The 20450-nt window shown below is 38.1% G+C and overlaps 1 protein-coding gene across 1 annotated transcript in view; it reads left to right on the forward strand.

Moving 5' to 3' along the window:
- Positions 1 to 20450, forward strand: part of Dars1 (aspartyl-tRNA synthetase 1) — a 59472-nt gene that overhangs the window by 30319 nt on the left and 8703 nt on the right. The window contains exons 5-10 of the mRNA XM_048430629.3: positions 2418 to 2520; positions 4465 to 4545; positions 6992 to 7051; positions 15585 to 15696; positions 17174 to 17308; positions 19344 to 19491. Coding sequence (XP_048286586.1) covers positions 2418 to 2520; positions 4465 to 4545; positions 6992 to 7051; positions 15585 to 15696; positions 17174 to 17308; positions 19344 to 19491 — 639 coding nt within the window. The remainder of the gene's footprint in view (positions 1 to 2417; positions 2521 to 4464; positions 4546 to 6991; positions 7052 to 15584; positions 15697 to 17173; positions 17309 to 19343; positions 19492 to 20450) is intronic.

Consider the following 20450-nt stretch of genomic DNA (forward strand, 5'->3'; position numbering starts at 1 on the left):
AGCTGGGTAGTCTGGCAGGGACTTTCCAAGCCTGAAAACCAGAGTTTTATCCCGTGGACCATGTGGTCAAATGAAAGAACTGATCCCCCAAGTTGTCATCCGACTTCCACACTCATCACTCATGCTATAGTATTTTCTGTAGTGTGGCTCTAGGTAAGGGAATGAAGGAAAGACGGACACAAGACAGCTCTTGTGGAGACGCGTCAGCGCCCTGTAGTTCAGCATGTTTGTGTATAGTGGTAGACAGAGGCGTTACCACTACACAGTTTAATCAAGGGAGCAGGGCTTACAAGCTGAATCAAGGAGATGGGTGTAGCTAATCTTGGTAGGAGTAGTCTCTGAAGGGGAGAAGTCTTCAAGCAGTAACTATCTAGGGGGAGTATATTGTGATGAACCTTCTCTGCAGATGGACTAGAGGAAGGCTTTGCTATTTTCTCCTGAGTATAAGAAGGTTTTGGGCTCCTTGACATGGCTATATCTATGTCAGCAAACACACATTCAGGAGGACTTAACTTACTCAGGGCTTCCTATGGGTTTGCATGCACCACATGACGCACACAAAGTAAGTCGATGGTTTTTATTTTTTTGTTTGTTTGTTTTTTTTTTAGCAATGTTACTGGGCATAGTGTGACACACTTTTAATCCCAGCACTCAGGAGACAGAAGTAAGGAGATCTCAGAGTTCATGGCCTATTAAAGCTACATAATAAGCTCAAGCCAGCTAGGTCTATGTAATGAAACCCTGCCTCATAAATAAATGGATGGATGGATGGATGGATGGATGGATGGATGGGTGGATGGATGGATGGGTAGATAGATAGATAGATAGATAGATAGATAGATAGATAGATAGATAGATAGATAAAGGCTTGTTTGTTTTGTTTTGTGAGGATGGACCTGGCAGGACTAGGATGTGAGTGTGATTGGAGTGCATGTTGTGAAATTCCCAAATAGTCAATAAAAATACTGTGTTGAAAAAGGCAATATTTAACTTAAGTGGCTTTAAAGGAGACTGTCTACTAACAGAAGGTCCAGAGTCAGAGTGAGTGAAACCAAAGCACTATGAGCTTAGGGACAATAGGAAAATTGGAGCTGTGGTTGAGGTAGGGTTGGTTAATGACATACTGTACTGATCAGTGAGGAGAAAACGTTTCTCCTGGTGACATGTGAAACAGCCAGCCCTGAATCACCTATTCAAGCATCAGGTTGACCCACGCATACAGATGAGGCAGCAGTTAGAAGACAGATGAGTGACTCCGCACTACCAATGTCAGGAAATGCTTTGAATAGTAAATAGAAGCCTGGTCCTTCTAATTACAAATTAGGATTTTTCTTTAGTTAGATATTCGGTGATAGCTGTGGTATAGGATACTCAAGAGAGAAGAGCTATATGTACTATTAATTGTTTTTAAAAAGGTAGTCGGTGACAGAATCCTAGACAGTACAGCCTAGGCCTTTCCATCCCTGAGTAGATGGCCTTGTAGCTCACTGTGACGTTCTAAGACTACACTTAGCACTTTGTGGTTTCTAGTGTATCTGATAACGCCACAACTACTGAAGATACGATTCTGCGTCAGAATGAAGGCAGCTTTCCCATGAATCTTAATCATTTTCACCAAATGCATTGTCACCTTCCATCATTGAAGAATATGCAAAGCAAAAAACAAACCTAGTTTAGTTTGTTTGGGAGTCATCATTTAAAATTACACCTTTTCTTGGTTATGTGCAAAGTAACCAGAAAATGATTGTTTAATAGACAATGTAATAAAATTCTGTTTCAAAATTTAAGTGTCTAGTGTTTGAAGCTTTGGTTTTTTAAAAGACAGCCCAGGAGATGCAGTTATTTTATATTTGTTTTAATATTAAGTGTCACACAAGCATTCCTTCTGTGTGAGTGCACGACTAGGTTATCAGTCATAATCCAGGGACAAGGTGAGTGAGGATGCTTGTAGGCAATGAAGGTGTAATTGCAACACCTCTTAGTACTTGAAAAACTTTTCAGTTGCCCTTCTTATTTAATTCCATTACATAACAGTAATTGCATTTATTGAAGGCAGAGTTTCTTACTAAAGGAAATGATCTTAGTGATCTCAAGAGTAAGAGGGAAAGGGCTCTTTAATAATTCAGAGCCTTTACAACTTTTTACAATTCACTTGGTCCTATTGCCTTTCATGTCCCAAGTATCTTATAAATTGTTACTAAACTGTGGCATCTTTTAAAAAAAATCATCTCTTTAACAGAATCTCACAAGGTATTCTGTGTAAGAGCTTGTTTTAAATAGGTTGAAGAGGCTGGCTTTAACACGAGTGTCTCCTCTATTGAAGAATGGTTTGACATATTCTGCAGCTTAAATACCAAATGAATCCTGACACCTCTAATGGGATTATTAAAGTTAAGGATTTTTTTCTCTCTTGACAGCATCAACAAAGAAAGTATTATTGATGTGGAAGGCATTGTGAGAAAAGTAAATCAGAAAATTGGAAGCTGTACACAACAAGACGTTGAGTTACATGTCCAGAAGGTAACTAATCTTATAAATACTGTGTTGTGAGGACTGGAGATACATACAGCTTAGTGTGCATGGTACTCTGGATTTGACCCCCAGCACCACATAAAAAGAGCAAGAGAGGAACAGATAAGATTATCTATAGATTTGAGTAATTTTTAGACTGTTTTATATCAGACCTGTATGTTCTTAATAAATTGATGTAGGTGAGCATAGTTATATACCTTTAATCCCTCTGAGTCTGAGATCAGCCTCTCCTATATGAGATAAAACAACAAATTGTAGAATTCTGAGATTATGGTCATTACTGAATCAGTTTGTGCTGGGGCACTCACTTAATAGGAGAGAACCAACTCCTGGTTTCCACTCATGTGGTATGAGCATATATGCTCATATGTGTACACACATTCATATAAATAAATGAATGAATGTTTAAATGATTTTCAAGACAAGGGATAGTTTCTTCGCTCTCTCAACCTTAAGGGATCTAAAGCCAGAAGAGCACATACACAGAGACCCCTTTCCACAGAATGAAGGGGTGGAATATTTAGGATCATGCGTAAGAAAGACGGGTTGGTAGATTCAGAGAGATCTGCACATCTGCACCCACTGATTTGGAAATGAAGAGTTAAATTTAATAGGAGTTAATTATTGTGAAACTCTGAGATACGGAAAGTCTTGTATTTTTGCTAAGCTGGCCTGATACATTACTTTGTTCTTTGTTGAGTCTAGTATAGAAATTCATTTATATTGACAGAAAAGGGTTTGTCTTTTCTAGCTGACATGTGTTCCAGTACTCTAATAAAGAAAACTTAATGACTAAAGCAAACTTGAATTTTTAATACATGGGAGGATCCTAACTCAATAGCAGAACTTATATCTAGCATTAAAAGTGTCAGCCATAAATAATAAAGCCTTAGGAATTTACTGATAAGTTTTGCCATAATATTGCAAAGTGTTAAATTATACCATATGCAGTTGACTGTACTCAACTAATAGTTACTGTTTGTATATACTATTTGTACTGCTTTGTGCTAAGTACTATGTGAACCTGAACCCAGTGAAGGTGAGGATGAATTTCCACTGGTTATGAAAGTCATAGCTCTTTGATTCTCCAGTTTGGGGTTTGAAGATCAAGATTGTATTAACCAAAGGAAGCCTAAAACTTGTGTGTAGGGAACTATGATAGATAACTGTTCTTTGAGTGTTGCTATAGTAAAGCCTCTGACACTTTCTGAATGCCAGGTGATGTCCACAAACTGGGAGAATACAGCTTCCTTTTCTGAATTAATGAAGTAGAGGTGATTCCCCTTTGTGATTCACCAGACTTAGTAAATTCAGGTTGCAAGTGGTAAAGGTAACACATTTTTGAGGTGTTCAGAAATCACTATAATGTACAATTAGCATATGTGAGTATTGAGGTACTGGATAACGTAAAAGAGCATCCTCTGTGGCAGCTTCTGACCAGAACAGCAGGAAATGAGATGTGATGTTTGATGAAAGGAGTCAATTGAGGGAGACAGCAAAGAATAAAGAAAGGAAGATGGGTGTCGCCTAGCTGGGCTGAAGTTGATCATAGTGGTAGAAGTGGCTGAATAATGTTAATAATAGCAACACCTATGTTACTGCTTTGGTTCTTGTGGCAGACCCCATTTTAATTGAAGCTTTGAGATTGATTTCCCTAATCACAGCTTTTGTTGATATAACTAGGCCTTGTTTATTACAATGCTGTATACCTAGGGTTTAAAAATATTTGTGTTGTCTTAGTTGACTTCAAACAATCCATAGAGCCAACAATAGTATCCCTGCTGGGTAGATTAAAAATGGATATCATCTTATTTGTTTCACCAAATGGTTTCAGTTAAAGATGTATGCAAGCATCGTTCCATGTAGATTATCTTTTAAACAGAAGATAACAGGTTTTGTTACTTAATATTTTTGGCAATTTCTCATTTCCAGATTTATGTGATCAGTTTGGCTGAACCTCGCCTGCCGTTGCAGCTGGATGATGCTGTTCGGCCTGAAGTGGAAGGTGAAGAGGTAAAGTTTATGTCACATGGGTCTAGATAAATTGTAACACTGGACATCCAGTGCCTTCTTGTACGAAGAGTACCTGTAAATTGACTTGAATTCCAATTGTTTATCTACAATTCAGCAGGCCTGGGTTTAATTAAATTACTCTTTTTTTAATTTTAAGCATAATTTTATTGACTCTTCAGAAATTTCACATCATGTACCCCAATCCCATTGATTTTCCAGTCTCTCCATATCTGCCCTTCACCCTTGTATCATCCTCCCCAAAGGAAAACTTAAAAAAATAATTATAATAAAATTTTAAAAATGAAAGTGCAAATAAGAATATTAATTAAGGCTGGGCATGGTGGCACACACCTTTAATCCCAGCACCCAGGAGGCAGAGGCAGGCGAATCTGTGAGGTCAAGACCAGCCTGGTCTTTTACAAAGTGAGTTCCAGAACATCCAAAGCTACACAGAGAAACCATGTCTCAAAAAAAAACAAAAATAAAAAAAAAGGAAAGAAACAAAAAAAAATAGCAAAAGAATATTAATTGAAAAGACCAAAAACAAAACACACAAAAAAAAGCAAGCAAACGGGGGGTGGAGGTGTCACTCTTCCATCTTTCCCGCCTTTGCATCACAAATAAATAAATTACTCTTACCACCAGCATATCTCAGACTTTTTTTGGTGTCCTGATCTGTTTTACAACTAGGGATGTAGTTCAGTGGTAGAGGTTTATCTAACAGACATCTGTCACAGAATCTAAAAGGAAAGAAAGTTCTTTTTAATTCTCTTAAAAATATAGGAGATGCCCCCCATAAGCTCTTGTTTTGTTCATATGTTAGTATTTATAGAATTAACGTTTAAGGCAAAATTTATTTATTAAAATGTTAATATGAAAGTATTGCATGCTTGGATATATTTTGATAAAATGTAAAAGTGACCAAAGCATGCTTTGTATTTTCCAAAACAAAACTTTCCTGTTACAAGTGACATATTAAATATGGACAGTTTGTAAATGTCTGACCTCTTGTATATCTAGATTCCTATATGGTCCTTGAGTTCACCATGTTGGGAAGTTACCAATCATACAGCATTTTCAAACTTCTTAGTAAACTCATTGAGTGAAAATGAAAAGTAATTAAAAAAAGAAATTTAGCCCTGTATAGTGGAGCACACCTTTAATCCCAGACAGAGGCAGGTGTATCTCTGAGTTTGAGATGACTCAGTGGTTAAGAGTACTGCCTGCTCTTACAGAGGTCCTGAGTTCAATTTCCAGCAACCACAAGGTGGCCATAACCATCTGTAATGAGATATCCTGCCCTCTTCTGACCTGCAGGCATATATGCCGAGAAAACACTGTATTTTTTTTTTTAAGAAGAAGAAAAAAAAATTGGTTTTTTGTTTTGTTTTGTTTTTTCGAGACAGGGATTCTCTGTAGTTTGGAGCTTGCCCTGGAACTAGCTCTTGTAGACCAGGCTGGCCTCGAACTCACAGAGATCTGCTTGCCTCTGCTTCCTGAGTGCTGGGATTAAAGGCATGCGCCACCAACGCCCAGCTGAAAAAGAAAAAAAAATGTAAAAAGGAAGAGAGAGAGAGATTGATTTGACTTCAGGGACTCCCTCAAAATCTTGGGACTGTTGGTGGTCCCTAGAGCACACATTTAAAAACTGTTGCTCTGTGTTGTTCTTCCTGTTGGGTGTTAGTCAGGGCTTGCAGGTTAAATCAGGAAGTAATAAGAGTTCAGGTGGGGAATTCTGGTACCCCAGTAGTGAGCAAGTTTGGAGAAGGGAAAGAAAGCAATATTTTTGTTCTTTCTCATTTTACTATCTCTTTTTGTCTTTGTTATTGTTTTTGAGTAGGAGAGTGGGTGCATGTGTATATATGGATGCAGAAGTTGATAGTGGGTGTCTTCCATAATCACTCTTCACCTTATGTATTGAGATAGGGTATCTCACTTTGAACCCAGAGCTCACTGATTGAGTTTGTCTAGCTAGCTCATGTGTAACAGCATGGACAATGAGGATTCAAAGTTCAGTATTCACCTTTATAACATATGCTTTACCCACTGAGCCATCTCTATTCTAAGTCTCCCTCCCCTGCATTCCCTTCTCTCCTTTGTTGCTGTGTGTGGATGTTTAAGACAGAGCCTTACTATATAGTTTTAGTTAGCCTCAAAACCAAAGAAACAGAGATTCACCTGCCTCTGCTTCCCAAGTGCTGACATTAAAGGCGTGCCTTACCATCCCCAGCATCATCTTTGCCTCTAACAGTAATTTTTCCCTGACATTCCTCTTACTCTGCCTATTTTCTTGACATAGGGATTTCCATGTACAATTTTAACATACACACCACTCACTAAAAGGATACATAGCTTCTAAGAGTAGGGTATATGATATCCATGTGTGTACTTCAAAATACTGGTATAAATATGTTTTTCTCCCCCCCCCCTTTTTTTTCTTTTTTAGGAAGGAAGAGCTACTGTTAACCAGGATACAAGATTAGACAACAGAGTCATTGATCTTAGGGTATGCCTCATTTGTTTGTTGATATGGTTATGCCAACACTGAGTTGTGGGGATACCTTAAAGCTAATTGCGTATGTATGAGTATCGTGATACAAGACATAGTGTACCTCTCTAGCTGACCTTTTCCCCAGAAAACTGCCAGGAGCAGGTAAGAACTAGTTTGCAGGATACTGATTTTGCTTTGTTTGAAAATAACAGATGATTATAATGCCAGTGTTGGGGTGACTCCCAGGTGATGTCTGTTTTGTGCAGACTTAGTAAGCATGTGGAAATGCAATCATTAAATCACTACAAGAAGTAAAAGAAAATGTATACAATTTAGCGCAACCAGGTAGAGACAGGAATTGTTATTTTGAAGTCACTGCCGTGGTTTGCAATGTCGTCTCCTGGGCCTTCTGTTTCTCTTTTGGTTTGGTTGCAAGTGAAAGAGTTCAGTGGTTTCATCACTGGTTTGTCATCTCTTTCTTAATGTTTGACCACATCTTCCTCCTTGAGTGTTCTGTCTCATGCTCAGGTTCTTTGCTGCCCTAAGTTTTTTCTGACTTTGATTCTTCTGCAGTTGTGTCTCCTTGTAGTGTTCACTTAACGCTTCTTCTATTTGCTTTCTGTTTTCTTTTTTTTTTTTAACCTCCATTTTAATTTTATGTTGCAAAAACTAACCTCTCACAACTACCTAGAAATCTCAGGTTTTCCATTTATTTTGATCATAAGAGTTGGGTATATTTTGTTTGCCCATACTGTTTTTTCAGTGTTGTTGCTGGTTTATACTAGTTTGGCCCAGAACAATTTTGTCTGTGGTGATGGTCTAATTTAAGTGCATTGTACCCAGGGAGTTTTGCTAGGTGCCATGACACAGGCCTGTGACCCCAGCTATTTGAAAGGCCAATACAGAATCACTGAAACCCAGGATTTGGCCACACTTGGTTGTGTACACCAATAATCCCCATCATTCAAGAGGCTGTGGCAGGAAAGTTCAAAGTCAGCTTGGATTATGTAGACAATTAGAGGTCAACTGTAGCTACAGTGATAAGACTTTGGCTCAAAAACAAACAAAAGAAAAAGCATTTGGAGGTCATCTTGGAGGGAAAAGAAGGGTGGGAAGATTTTCATATTAACGTCCAGATGATTTTTCTTGAAAAGTTGGAGATCTTAGCAATATTGGGCTCATTCTGGCCAAATAAAGTACTAGGTAGACTATGTCCCTTGTGTTATCCTATACTTAATTCATTCATGTTATTTGTCTAATTCTTAAACACTGTTTTTTTCATGTGAAAGTGGTCTGCATATGCATATGTGCATATTCCTGTGTATGGAGGTACATGTATGAAAGTGTGTGCGTGCACATGCATCTTTGTTTTGGGGTCCAAGGTGGTTGCCGAGGTCTTTTTCCACTCTTTATAGTGAGGTAGGGTCTCTTACTGAACCCAGAGTTCAGTGTTTGGGGCTAGTCTGCCTAACCAACTTGTTCACGGTCCTCTGTTGAAACCTCCATAGTACTGTGATTATAAGCAGATCACCACACCCGCTTGCCTTTTTATGTGGATACTAGAGATCTAAACCCTTGACCTCACATTTGCATGGGTCATCTTAAGTTTTTTGTGGAGGGTCAGGGGACGGTAGGCATGTGCCGTGGTGCACACATGGAAGTCAGAGGACAACTTGTGAGAGTTGGTTCTTTCCTTAAACCATGTGGTTTCCAGGGATCAAACTCAAATCATTAGGCTTAGCAGCAAGCATCTCTTCTGACTGAGCCATCTCACCAGCCCCTTGTATTTTATTTATTTTCTTGAGATAAGGCCACTGTCTTTGTGGTTGAAGAAAACTTGAGCTTCTGATCCTATTGCCTTTACTTCTCAAGTTCTGATAGCCTAGAGAGACACTATCACATCCAGTTATGCTGGATAACTTAGGATTGAACCTAAGGCCTCATACATGTTAGGTGAGCAATCTACTCACTTAACTAGATCCCTAGCTTAAATATGTTATACTTTACCAAGCGGTGGTGGCACACGCCTATAATCCCAGCACTCGGGAGGCAGAGACAGGTGAATCTCTGTGAGTTCGAGGTCAGCTTGGTCTACAAGAGCTAGTTCCAGGACAGGCTCCAAAAAAGCTACAGAGAAACCCCGTCTTCAAAACAAACAAAAAAATAATATGTTATGCTTTTTAAAATAGCTCAACTTCATGCTGGGTGGTGGTGACACAAACTTTAAACTCAAAGGCAGGGTAATCTCTGAATTTGAGGCCAATCTAGTCTACAGAGCGAGTTCCAGGATGGCCAGGGCTACACAGATAAACCTTGTCTTGAAAAAACCTAAATAAACAAACAAACAAACAAATGGCTTGACTTCTATGATAACGTGGTAAACCAAGGGAGATAGGACTGCCCTAAGACCTCATCAAAAGTCTTATCTCCTAAAAATACTCAGTTTTTCGAAGTAAGTAACTGCTATATATTCCTGTGTTTGTCTATATGAAACTGGTAATATGAGCATAAAAGCTTTAGCGCAGTGATCAATTAAAGAAAATACATTGTGGGATGGAGAAATGGCCCAATGGATAAGAGAGCTGATATTCTTCCAAAGGGCCCCATTTAGGTCCAAGCACCCATATGGCACGTCACAACTGTCTGTAACTCCCAGTTTCGAGGAATCTGTTATCCTTTGGAACCTCCAAGAGCCTTATGTGAATGGAGTGTTAGATAAACATGCAGGCAAACACCTGGTAGTGGTGGCACACCTCGGAGACAGAGGCGGGTGATTTCCAGGCCAGCCTGGTCTACAGAGTAAGTTCCAGAACAGGCTCCAAAGCTACACAGAGAAACCCTGTCTCAAAAAAACGAAAAACAAACAAAAAAGATGCAGGCAAAGCACCCATTCACATAAAATAGTAGTTTTTTTTAAATTAAATGAATTGTAATGTTAAGCCAACTAAAGTAATATATTCTTTTTGCCTGTTTGTTGAGACAGGGTTTCTCTGTGTGACAGTTCTGACTGCCCTGGAACACACTTTGTAGACCAGGCTGGCCTTAATTCCCGGAGATCCGCCTGCCTTTGCCTCCCAAATGCTGGGATTAAAGGTGTACACTACCACCGCCCAGCTCCAGTCATACATTCTTAATTAGGGAAATCTACTATGTAAGCAATGTATCCCCAAGAGTAAAAATAAGTATTTACTATCTTGATGACATTTATCTGTTCCTAAGAGGATAGTATCAAAGAGTGATTCTGACTTAAGTGCAAGCTTTCCAAAAGTCTCCCAAATACCCTGCCATCCTTAGAGGGTGGATTGGCTGTCACAGTGACCTATTGAAGGACTAGGTGAGTAATATAAAGTCATTTAACTTAGACTTTTCTGAGAATACAAATGACTAACATTTTAACATTCTTGGGGCATCAAGATGGCTCAGTGGTGTGGGTAACTGCCACCAAGCATAGTGACCTAATATTAGTCTCAGAAACCCACATGATCGAAGGAGTCAATCAACTCTTGAAAGTCTGTACTTGCCTTCCCATACACATATAAAATAAATAAATGGACAGGTGGCTCAGTGGTCAAGAACAGACTTGTAGTGTGGTTTCCCAGCACCTGTGATGGCTTATAACTTGTCTGTAAGTCCAATTTCAAGGGATCCAACATTCCTGTTTTCCTCTCTGGGCACTCCAACCACATAATATACAGATATACTTGCAGACAAAATGCCCATACACATAATTTTTTCATTAAAAAATTAAATAATTTATTGGGGGGAGGTAGGGAAGAGTTCTTGCCTTTCTTATTAAGGATCCAGTTTTGTTTCCAAGCACTCTCTTGGAAGCTTAATTGTCTGCAACTGCAGTTTCAGAGTATCCAGTATTGATGTCTCTGTCTTTCAGAGAAGCCGCGTGCACATGGTGCACAAAAATATAGGTAGACAAAACACTTATATACATAAAACAAATCTAGAAAAAAATTTTAAGTCATTAACAAAACCATGGAATCCTGAAACACTTACACAGTAATTAGATAGTTTATAATCAAGTGTCTGTCTGTTCCTTGTCTACTTCAATACTTTTTTTCAAGTAGAAAATGAAAATATATATATTTCTAATACATTTTTACTCCGTTGTAATACAAAAGATTTTCTTGGCAGTATAGATTACATGCCAACATATTGGAATTTATGGCATTTCAGTTTTACAATGTTTTTCTAAAACTGGAGATGTACAGTGGTTTCTGGTTGTTAAGCAGATGCATGTCTTATATTTTAATAGTTATGTGATATAGCTTGCAAATTAAATTCATGTGTCTTTGGATGCTGTTACTGCTAAGGATGTGCCATTCAAGGTGTGATTTAAAGGGAAATAATAGTAATACAAGTGAAATCCACCATGACAGAAGTGAGTAGAGGCAGAAACAAATTGAAGTAATGCTGAGGGAATGCTGTGAGAATCATAGATGGGTGATTGCCGTAGGTGATGATATTTTTTTTAAAAAAAAAATGGGTGGCCTGAGGTAGTCCCGGGAGTTTCCTGGGTGTGGTAACTGTTGGCCTGAATCAGAGTGCTCTAGGGATGCCAGACACTGTTGTGTTGCAAACCACCCAGTCTCAGTCTGCAGCACTTTTATCGTACACTACAGTGCCTATGTGCTGGTGAGTCTTGGCTGAGATTTAACCTGAGTGCTGCCAAACTTTCCATATGTAGTAATAAAATAGTAGTTTTGCAGTGATTCCAGTTTTTTATTACAGAGGTTACTTGTACTTAATTATAAATTCTACATCAATCTGATTTAAGAAAAAAGTAGAGTAGCTCATTTGGAATGAAAGGTTATTTTAAACATAACTTTCTATTCAGTTTTTTTTAAGAGATTTAGCAGTTTCACACATACACACCCTGCTTGGCTTTTTTTTTTTTTAATCTATGTATTTATTATGTATATAGTATTCTTGGTATTCTGCCTGCATGTATGCCTACAGGCCAGAAGAGGGCACCAGATCTCATTACAGATGGCTGTGAGCCACCATGTGGTTGCTGGGAACTGAATTCAGGACCTTCTAAAGGGCAGGTAGTGCTCTTAACCACTGAGCCATCTCTCCAGCCCTCTATCCAGTTTTATATGACAGGCGGATCTTTGTGAGTTCGAGGCCAGCCTGGTCTACAAGAGCTAGTTCCAGGATAGGCTCCAAAGCTACAGAGAAACCCTGTCTCGAAAAATGAAGATAGATAGATAGGTAGGTAGGTAGGTAGGTAGATAGCTCAGACTTTAGTTTCTCCACCTTGGCTTCTAATGCCATTCGATTCTTTGTGAAGGAGGGGCTGTTGCTGAAACATGATTCTGCAGTAGACTAAAAGTTTCTCAGGCTCTGTGTTAGTCTGTTGAGCGCAGTTCCCCTGAGAACAGAGTTTTCCTTGAGGCAAGTTTCCATGCACAGATATTCAAGCTTTTTGTAGTAGCTTTGTGTCCTGAGTACAAAGATAACTGGCATGCACTCAGTCAAGTGTGCTTCTAGGAATGTTGTCAGCATTACAGATAGCCAAAATAAGCAAGGCTTTCCTTTGAAGCTTTCTCCTTCTGCTTTTCAAGAACACCTTATGTTTATAAATTCTGATTAACTTTTCTCACCAACCTCATTCTTGATTTTAGCAGTCCTCATCCCGTGGCCCCTCAAATTCCTCCTGCCTCAGCCTCCTAAGAGCTGGTGTTGGAGGTATGCACTGCTATAGTCATCTCAAACCATTTAAAAGGTAGAATCTGCCAGAGAATATTCTCTAGGGAGCCAGATAGAAATTGGGACATGCTAGAATTTTTGTCTGAATAATTGTGTTCAGTTTCTTGTTTTTGTGTTTGTGGTCTAGAGAATAAACCCAGAGGCTTGTGCATGCTAGGTAAGAACTTCACTGTCGAGCTACACTCTCTTGTTTTCTTCTTCTGTAATACAAATGGAGCATAGAACTTTTAGTATGTTAGTATGCAAGGCAAATGACACAGCCCTAAGCTGTGTCCCCAGTTCCTTCTCTCTAATAAAATAGGCACCTATCTTGCCAGTGGCAAGCAAGTACCTTAAAGAACCTAATGGGATAGAGGGCTGTTTTTTCTCATATACACCATGGATCCATTTTCTTCCCACATTGACAGATTTGTTGATACAATCAGTAAGCCAAGAATAATGGGGCTTAGTATGTGTGGGGGTGTATTTATTTTTAGGGTTTTTGGGGGGGCTTGTTTTAATTTTTGGGTTTTTTGTTTGTGTGTTTGGTTGGTTTGGTTTGGTTTTTTGTTTTTTTTTGTTTTTTGTTTTTTGTTTTTTTTTTTTTTTGAGATAGGGTTTCTCTGTGTAGCTTTGGAGCCTGTCCTGGAACTAGCTCTTACAGACCAGGCTGACCTCGAACTCACAGAGATCCACCTGCCTCTGTGTCCTGAGTGCTGAGATTAAAGACGTGTGCCACCACTGCCCAGCAAAATTTGTTTTTTAAAGATTTGTTTATTTATTTATTTTATGTGTATGAGTTCTGTATTTGCATGTATACCTTTATGCCAGAAGAGGGTGTCAGATCCCACCAGAGATGCTTGTGAGCCACCATGTGATTGCTGGGAATTGAACTCAAGACCTCTGGAAGACCAACTCCTGAGCCATCTCTCCAGCCCTAAAATTTATTTTTTAAAACATGATTAAGTGTAATTTCTATGTATACTATATGAGTTACAACAGTCCAGAAGCTTGATTTCAATTTTATAAGAGGATAAAATAAGGTAAGTTAGGCTAGCTAAACGGATGAGAGAGAGAGAGAGAGAGAGAGAGAGAGAGAGAGAGAGAGAGAAGAAGGAAGAAAGGAAGAAAGAGCGATACAGTGTGGTAGTGGCCCTTACATAGAATATATTTCACTAAAGTGAATTGTGTCTCCATATGTGTAGAAGTACAGTGACATACCTCTTGGATTTATAGGTTGCTAGGTACTACAAAGCAGAAAAATAGTTTGTAGTAATTGAATGAGGCAGTGTTTCCTTAAGTCACATAACATATAAACAAACAAATAAATGAACAAGTAAATAAGTAAAGCCACAAATTCTTTTCTCCAATTTAAATGTAAATGTCTTAAAAGTGAATAATTAAACAGTTATAACAGATTATAGAGGCTTTTAAAAAATTGTCTCCATTGTTTTGTGAGGAATTACTGATTTGTGTCTTTGAATTTGAATTATAAAATAACACTGCTTAAGTATGCCCTGATTTGGGATGACAAGATGGCTCAAGGCATAAAGGCACTTTGAGCCAAGGCTGATAACCTGAGGTCCATCCTTGGTTCCAATGTGGTAGAAAAAGAGCCAACTTCATTATTATTCTTTGACCACCACACATGAGGTATGACACTTGCACACAAAATAAAATGAATAGGTACTGCAGAGATAACTCAGTAGTTAGGAGCACTACCTGCTCTTCCAAAGGTCTTGAATTTAATTCCCAACCCCATGCTGCTCTCTCCTGGCCTGCAGGCATACATGCAGGTAGAATACTGTATACATAGTAAGTAAATAAATCTTTTTTTTTAAGTAAGTAAAATGAATAAAGTGTTTTGTTTTGTTTTAAAAAAGAAAAAGTCCTGATCTCCAGAAACTCAAGTTTACATTCTTTCCTATAAAAGATGTAGAGTAGCAGCCACCTGGTCCTTAGTGTCTGCATCAGAGTGCAGAGTGTGCATAGGCAGGATGAGCTGTGGCCATAGAGCACAGTTCATTGAAATGCGTGAATACCAACTCAGCACTCTGGTTATCCTGGTCTGGGTTGAGGTCAGGTATTTTATCAAACACCTACTTGGTTATAACAATTTTTTCCCTTTAATGTTTTATACAAGACTTACTGATAAGAAGCCACTTATATTCACTGGAACACAGATAATTACTAGAGAGCTCTGGCCACTGATTGAGGCTGAAGGTAAACAAAGGGAACCAGAGTAACTGAGGAGGTTGAGCGGAAAAGAAAGAAAATAAAAAAGATGGCAGCAGCAAGCTCTTAGAGAGCTGCTCCTCACTGCTTTCTGTGCCACTGTGGGTCAGAGTTGTGAGGTGCTGTGCCTTTTATGTATTCAGTTTCTTTCTTTAATGGAACAAATGCATGGCTGTCTACAGTTAGCATATAATTGGTGATGATTAACATGAACATACGTGTTGTCTTTGGTGATTTATTACTCCATGCTACACTCTTACTTAGAATATTTGTATGCTACATACACATTGATATCTCACTCAGTGGATTGCCCTTAAAAACAGTCCCCAAGAGAATCTACAAGCAAGGTGTTTCACTAATTGTTAAGAAATATTTTTCACGAATGGTATTTTTATAAATCAGAACATCAGGAAGCATTTCTAGTGAGAATGGCTCAGTATGATCATATATATTCATTAGATTGCAGCTTGTCTCATCATCTTCTGTCTTGGGCTGTTGTGTGTTTCATCTTCTCCAGTACTATTGGACTTAAACATTGCTGAGAGCAGGAATAGTTTAACTTGCTTGCTGTGCCAGGTTGGTTTAATTAGACTTTAATGCTATCTTACAGACATCAACTAGTCAGGCTGTCTTCCGTCTCCAGTCCGGCATCTGCCATCTCTTCCGGGAAACATTAATTAACAAAGGTTTTGTGGAAATCCAAACTCCTAAAATTATTTCAGGTATGTTTCAAGACGTATCCTGTAATTTAAACCACCCCCACCCAGTGTTGCTTATGTTAATTTTTAAACTGAAATAATTCTAAGAGTCCTTAAGATTTAGTGCCATGGACTTATTTCAAGGACAATGATACCATCTACAGTGTTCCATTTTCTTCCTTCAACAGTCACTTTGTGGTAATGATAAGGAAATGAAGCAGTAACAAAACATGATTCCTATACTGAAAGTTAGGCCACATGTATTTTTATTATGTTAATTTCCTTCAGAATTGGCACAGCAGTTTGGTTTTATATAAACTTCGTTGTAAAAACCACCAAATACCTGTTGACATCATTCTTGGATGAGAATCTTGTCTTCATCATTTTACCCTTTTAGAATTGTTTACATAACACTGAAAAGATGAGTTCCACGTAGCGTTCTAGCTGTTCCTGCTGGCAAACAAATCCCAGCATTTTGGAGGCAGAGGCAGGTGGATCTCTGTGAATTCAAGGCTAGCCTGGTCTACATAGCAAGTCCAGGCTAGCCAAGACTGCATAAAGAGAGCTTGTTTCAAAAGATCATCATCATCATCACTGTCATCATCATCATTGCAGGACTTAGTGGGTAAAGGGCTTGCCTTGCTACTACCACTAAGCTTAACAATGTGAGTTCAAATCCCCAGGACACATAGAAGGAGAGAACCAACTTTCAAAAGCTTCTTCTGAGTTTCACATGCACTTCTAAAGGCAAATGTGTACACTGATTAAATAAATGCATTAAAAGAATGTTATTAATGGGGTTGGAGCCATAGCTCAGTTGAAGAGCACTTGTTGCTATTGCAGGGGACCCAGGTTCAGTTTGTAGCACCCACACAGTATCTCAGAATCATCTGTAACTCTAGATTCAGGAGATCCAATGCCTTCTTATGATGGCCTCTGGTACAAGGTATGCATAAGATACACATACACACATGTAGGCAAAACAATATACAGAAGTTAAATTATTAAAAGAATGGTATTTAGATATAGATTAAAAAAATTAAACATCACCTTCTTACAATTAGAAAAATAATTAAAAGAGCAGCCTTACATGGTGAGAGCCTATCTCAGATAAAAAGGAAGGTTTGTTGTTGTTGTTGTTGTTGTTTTTGAGGCAGGGTTTCTCTCTAGCTTTGGAGCCTGTCCTAGGACTAGCTCTTGTTGACCAGGCTGGCCTCGAACTCACAGAGGTCCTCCTGCCTCAGACTCCCAAGTGCTGGAATTAAAGGTGTGTGCCACTACTACCGCCCACCGGGAAGGGAATATTTTTCCCTTTTATTTATTCATTAAGTTTTTACAGCCTTAAACTAATAGATTGGAAATTGATTCAGAAAAAGGGAATATTTCCTTGATTTTCTAGGTCTTCTTTTTTTCTCTAAGTGAACTGCTTTTTTTTTTTAACCTAATAATTATATAAATTAACATTCAATTGATTATAATAATATAAATGTTTGTATTTCAGCTGCCAGTGAAGGAGGAGCCAATGTTTTTACTGTGTCTTATTTTAAAAATAATGCCTACCTTGCTCAGTCCCCACAGCTGTATAAGCAGATGTGCATCTGTGCTGATTTTGAGAAGGTTTTCTGCATTGGACCAGGTAAGATATTGTCATTTATGTTTACTAATTGTAAAATTATGTAGAGTTAAATAGTTGAATTAAACCTATTAATTATAGAGTAGTTATATTAGAAACACTAGCATTTAGATCCTTTGAAAGCTTAAATCCATCTATCTGCTGATTATCTAATATTAAAATTTAAGAGCTAGTGATGCACTTGGCTCAATGATAGAGCATTTGTTATGTTAGTATGTTCAAGGCTCTCAGTTCAATTTCACAAAAAACAAAAAGAAAAAAATACTAAACTTAAAGGTAGAAATAAAAACGTGTGTGTGAGTGAGTGTGGATATGTGTTTTAAAAATACATGATTTGAGGACTAGTCAGGTCCTCTGCAGCAGGTGAATCTTAATGAGTTCCCTTATACTTGCTGGGAATCAAACCTAGGTCCTCTGTAAGAGGGCCAGCTAGAATTCCAATTCCAGGGCATATGATGCCTGCTTCTAGCCTTTGTGGGCACTTCAAGCACGTGATGCACAGGCATACATGCAGGCAAAAGATCTATATACATAAGATGATGAAATATTTTTTAAACTTAACAAATTATTTTATTTATGTTTTTTGATAATTTACCAAAGCTTATTAAACTTTTGCTAATAGAGAAGTTGGCACAAAAATTAAATATTTTAATCAGGTGGTGGTAGCACTTGGGAGGCAGAGGCAGACGGATCTCTGAGAGTTTAAGGCCACCCTGATCTTCAAAACAAGTTCCAGGACAGCCAGAACTGTTCACAGAGAAATCCTGTCTTAAATTTTTTTTAATGTTTTAATTTTCTGAAGTTATTATTTACCACGCATATATTGTATACGTATTCTTAAGGCTAGGTGCCATGTCCTTAGAAGAATCAGCAACACTCATCAGATGCTGATAGAGATTTAAATGCAAGTTCTTGTAGTACATTTGTGGTGAAACCTGAAGCTCAGCACTCAAAGCGCCCAGATACTTGCTGTACTCCTGGCTTAGAGATTGTGCCTTGAGTGAGAAGGGAACATGTCAATCCCTGCTTCTGTTACTGAGTAAGTCACACGTGCACAGAGCAGTCACGGGGAATAAGCCAATGAATTACAAAATAATTCCATGATTACACATTCAAATAATACATCTTGAAGTCTGTGTCAGGGAGCCATGTGGTGTGGCTCATACCTATAACCCTGTACCCAAGAGGCTGAGACAGGAGGATCATTGTGAGTTTCAGACAGTCAAGGCTGCTAAGTGAGACCTTGTCTCAAAAGAAAAAGAATCAGAATGTGCTATACAATTAGCAGTAGAAAGATTATTTGCTGGAGTCACCATGAAAAAAAATTCAAACTAAAGTGGGTTTTAAGGACTTAGTAGGATATTTAAAAACTGAAATAATGTTCTACAGGGAACAGGATAGGTAGAAAGCATGGACTACAAGAGAAAACAGAAATAAGAGTGGTTAAAAATTGGAAGTATAGGCTAAGATTAAATTGAAAAGCGTAAAGGTTTTAGACTTTGTCATTTTATATCTTGTTATAGTAGTCATTTGTGACTTTGCAAGCCAAAGCCATTTGTGAGTTGTGAGTTTGCAAGCGGGAATGTGTTCTAGGAAAGATGAGTGAGAGACTGCAGGGGAGTTGCAGAGAGCATAGGAGCTGGACTGGAAGTTGCTGGAACGTGTATAATGTTACTTCACTTATGCAGTTTCATTTTGCTTGAGCCATATTTTAATAAAACGGAGACAAACTGTATTAGTCATAAATGAGTCTGTTTTTAATTATTGAGGTGGTGCCTCAGGATCTTGCATTCCCTAGGGGTTCTCAAGAGCTTCTTTTATTAATTTGCATTTGGTTCTGCTTTTCTCTAGGACTTGGGAGTTTGTAATGAACTTGCTGTATAGGAGAATGCTGAAACAGATGGCTTATCAGTGCTCTGTCTCACCCTGTGGGCATGAAATAATAGCACCACCTAGGGCACTACCAAGTACAATTCTGCATTTAAGTTCTCATTTACCCAAGACTTAAAATACTGTACTATTTTTCTTTGGTTAACAGTTTTTAGAGCCGAAGACTCCAATACCCATAGACATCTGACTGAATTTGTTGGTTTGGATATTGAAATGGCTTTTAATTATCATTACCATGAAGTTGTAGAAGAAATTGCTGATACCTTGGTGCAAATATTCAAAGGACTTCAAGAAAGGTTAAAATTATTTAATGTCTTGAAATGGCTTTAATTTCAAAACAATTGCAGTTTTTTGTTTTGTTTTTTGGTTGGGGAGTGATAGAGAATAATACGGTTTCTTGTATAGTTTAAGAAAACTTCCAAAACTTGTTCTAGATATCTATTCTTTCTCTAATATGAGTGTTTGAAATAAACCAAGATTAATTGTGTCTAATTATAAGGACTCAAATAGTTTTGTTGCTAACCTCTTTAGTAAACATAAGGCAACAGTTTGAAAAATAGCCTTTTTTCTATATTTTACAGATTATTTGGAAACCATTTGTTGTTATGTCCCTTGTAATTTAGACTGTCAGGCTTGTGCTATATTCCACTCATGTTTATGCTGCAGAGTAATATATCGGTAAAGAACTATCAATGACTCAGAGCATTGAGAGACATGAGTAGGGATAAACAAAGGAACAGTCGTTTCCAAATCAGTGACTGTACCAGATGTGGCACACACCTATAATCCAATATAGGAATAAAGATTTTTTTTTTACTTTTTAGTTATGCCTTTGTGGAGGTAGTATGTTTATATGTGAGTGCAAATGTCCTCAGAGTCTAGAAGGTGTCAATTTCTCTAAAACTAGAATTACAGGAGCCACCTGATGTGGGTAATAGGAATGGAACTCAGATCCTCTGCAAGAGAAATATGTGCTTATAACCACTGAGCCATCTCTCCAGCTTTTATTTTTAAAAAGTTTTTAAATTAGGGACACTAAGCCTCACAAATCCTATGTGCTTAGTACCTTGTTTTAGTCATTGCCAGTGTATGGCTAAAAAAAATTTATTGTGCCTATTTTCCTTGCCCCTATTTGAATCAAGTCTATCATCATCTCATCCATAAACATTTGAGCAAAATATGCTTTTTTAAGCCTTATTTAAATAAGCCAGGTATAGTAGGATACTCCTTTAAATGGCAGCATTTGAGATCGTGA

This window comes from Myodes glareolus, chromosome 5, assembly GCF_982192425.1.
Source record: "Myodes glareolus chromosome 5, mMyoGla1.1, whole genome shotgun sequence".
NCBI lineage: Eukaryota > Metazoa > Chordata > Mammalia > Rodentia > Cricetidae > Myodes > Myodes glareolus.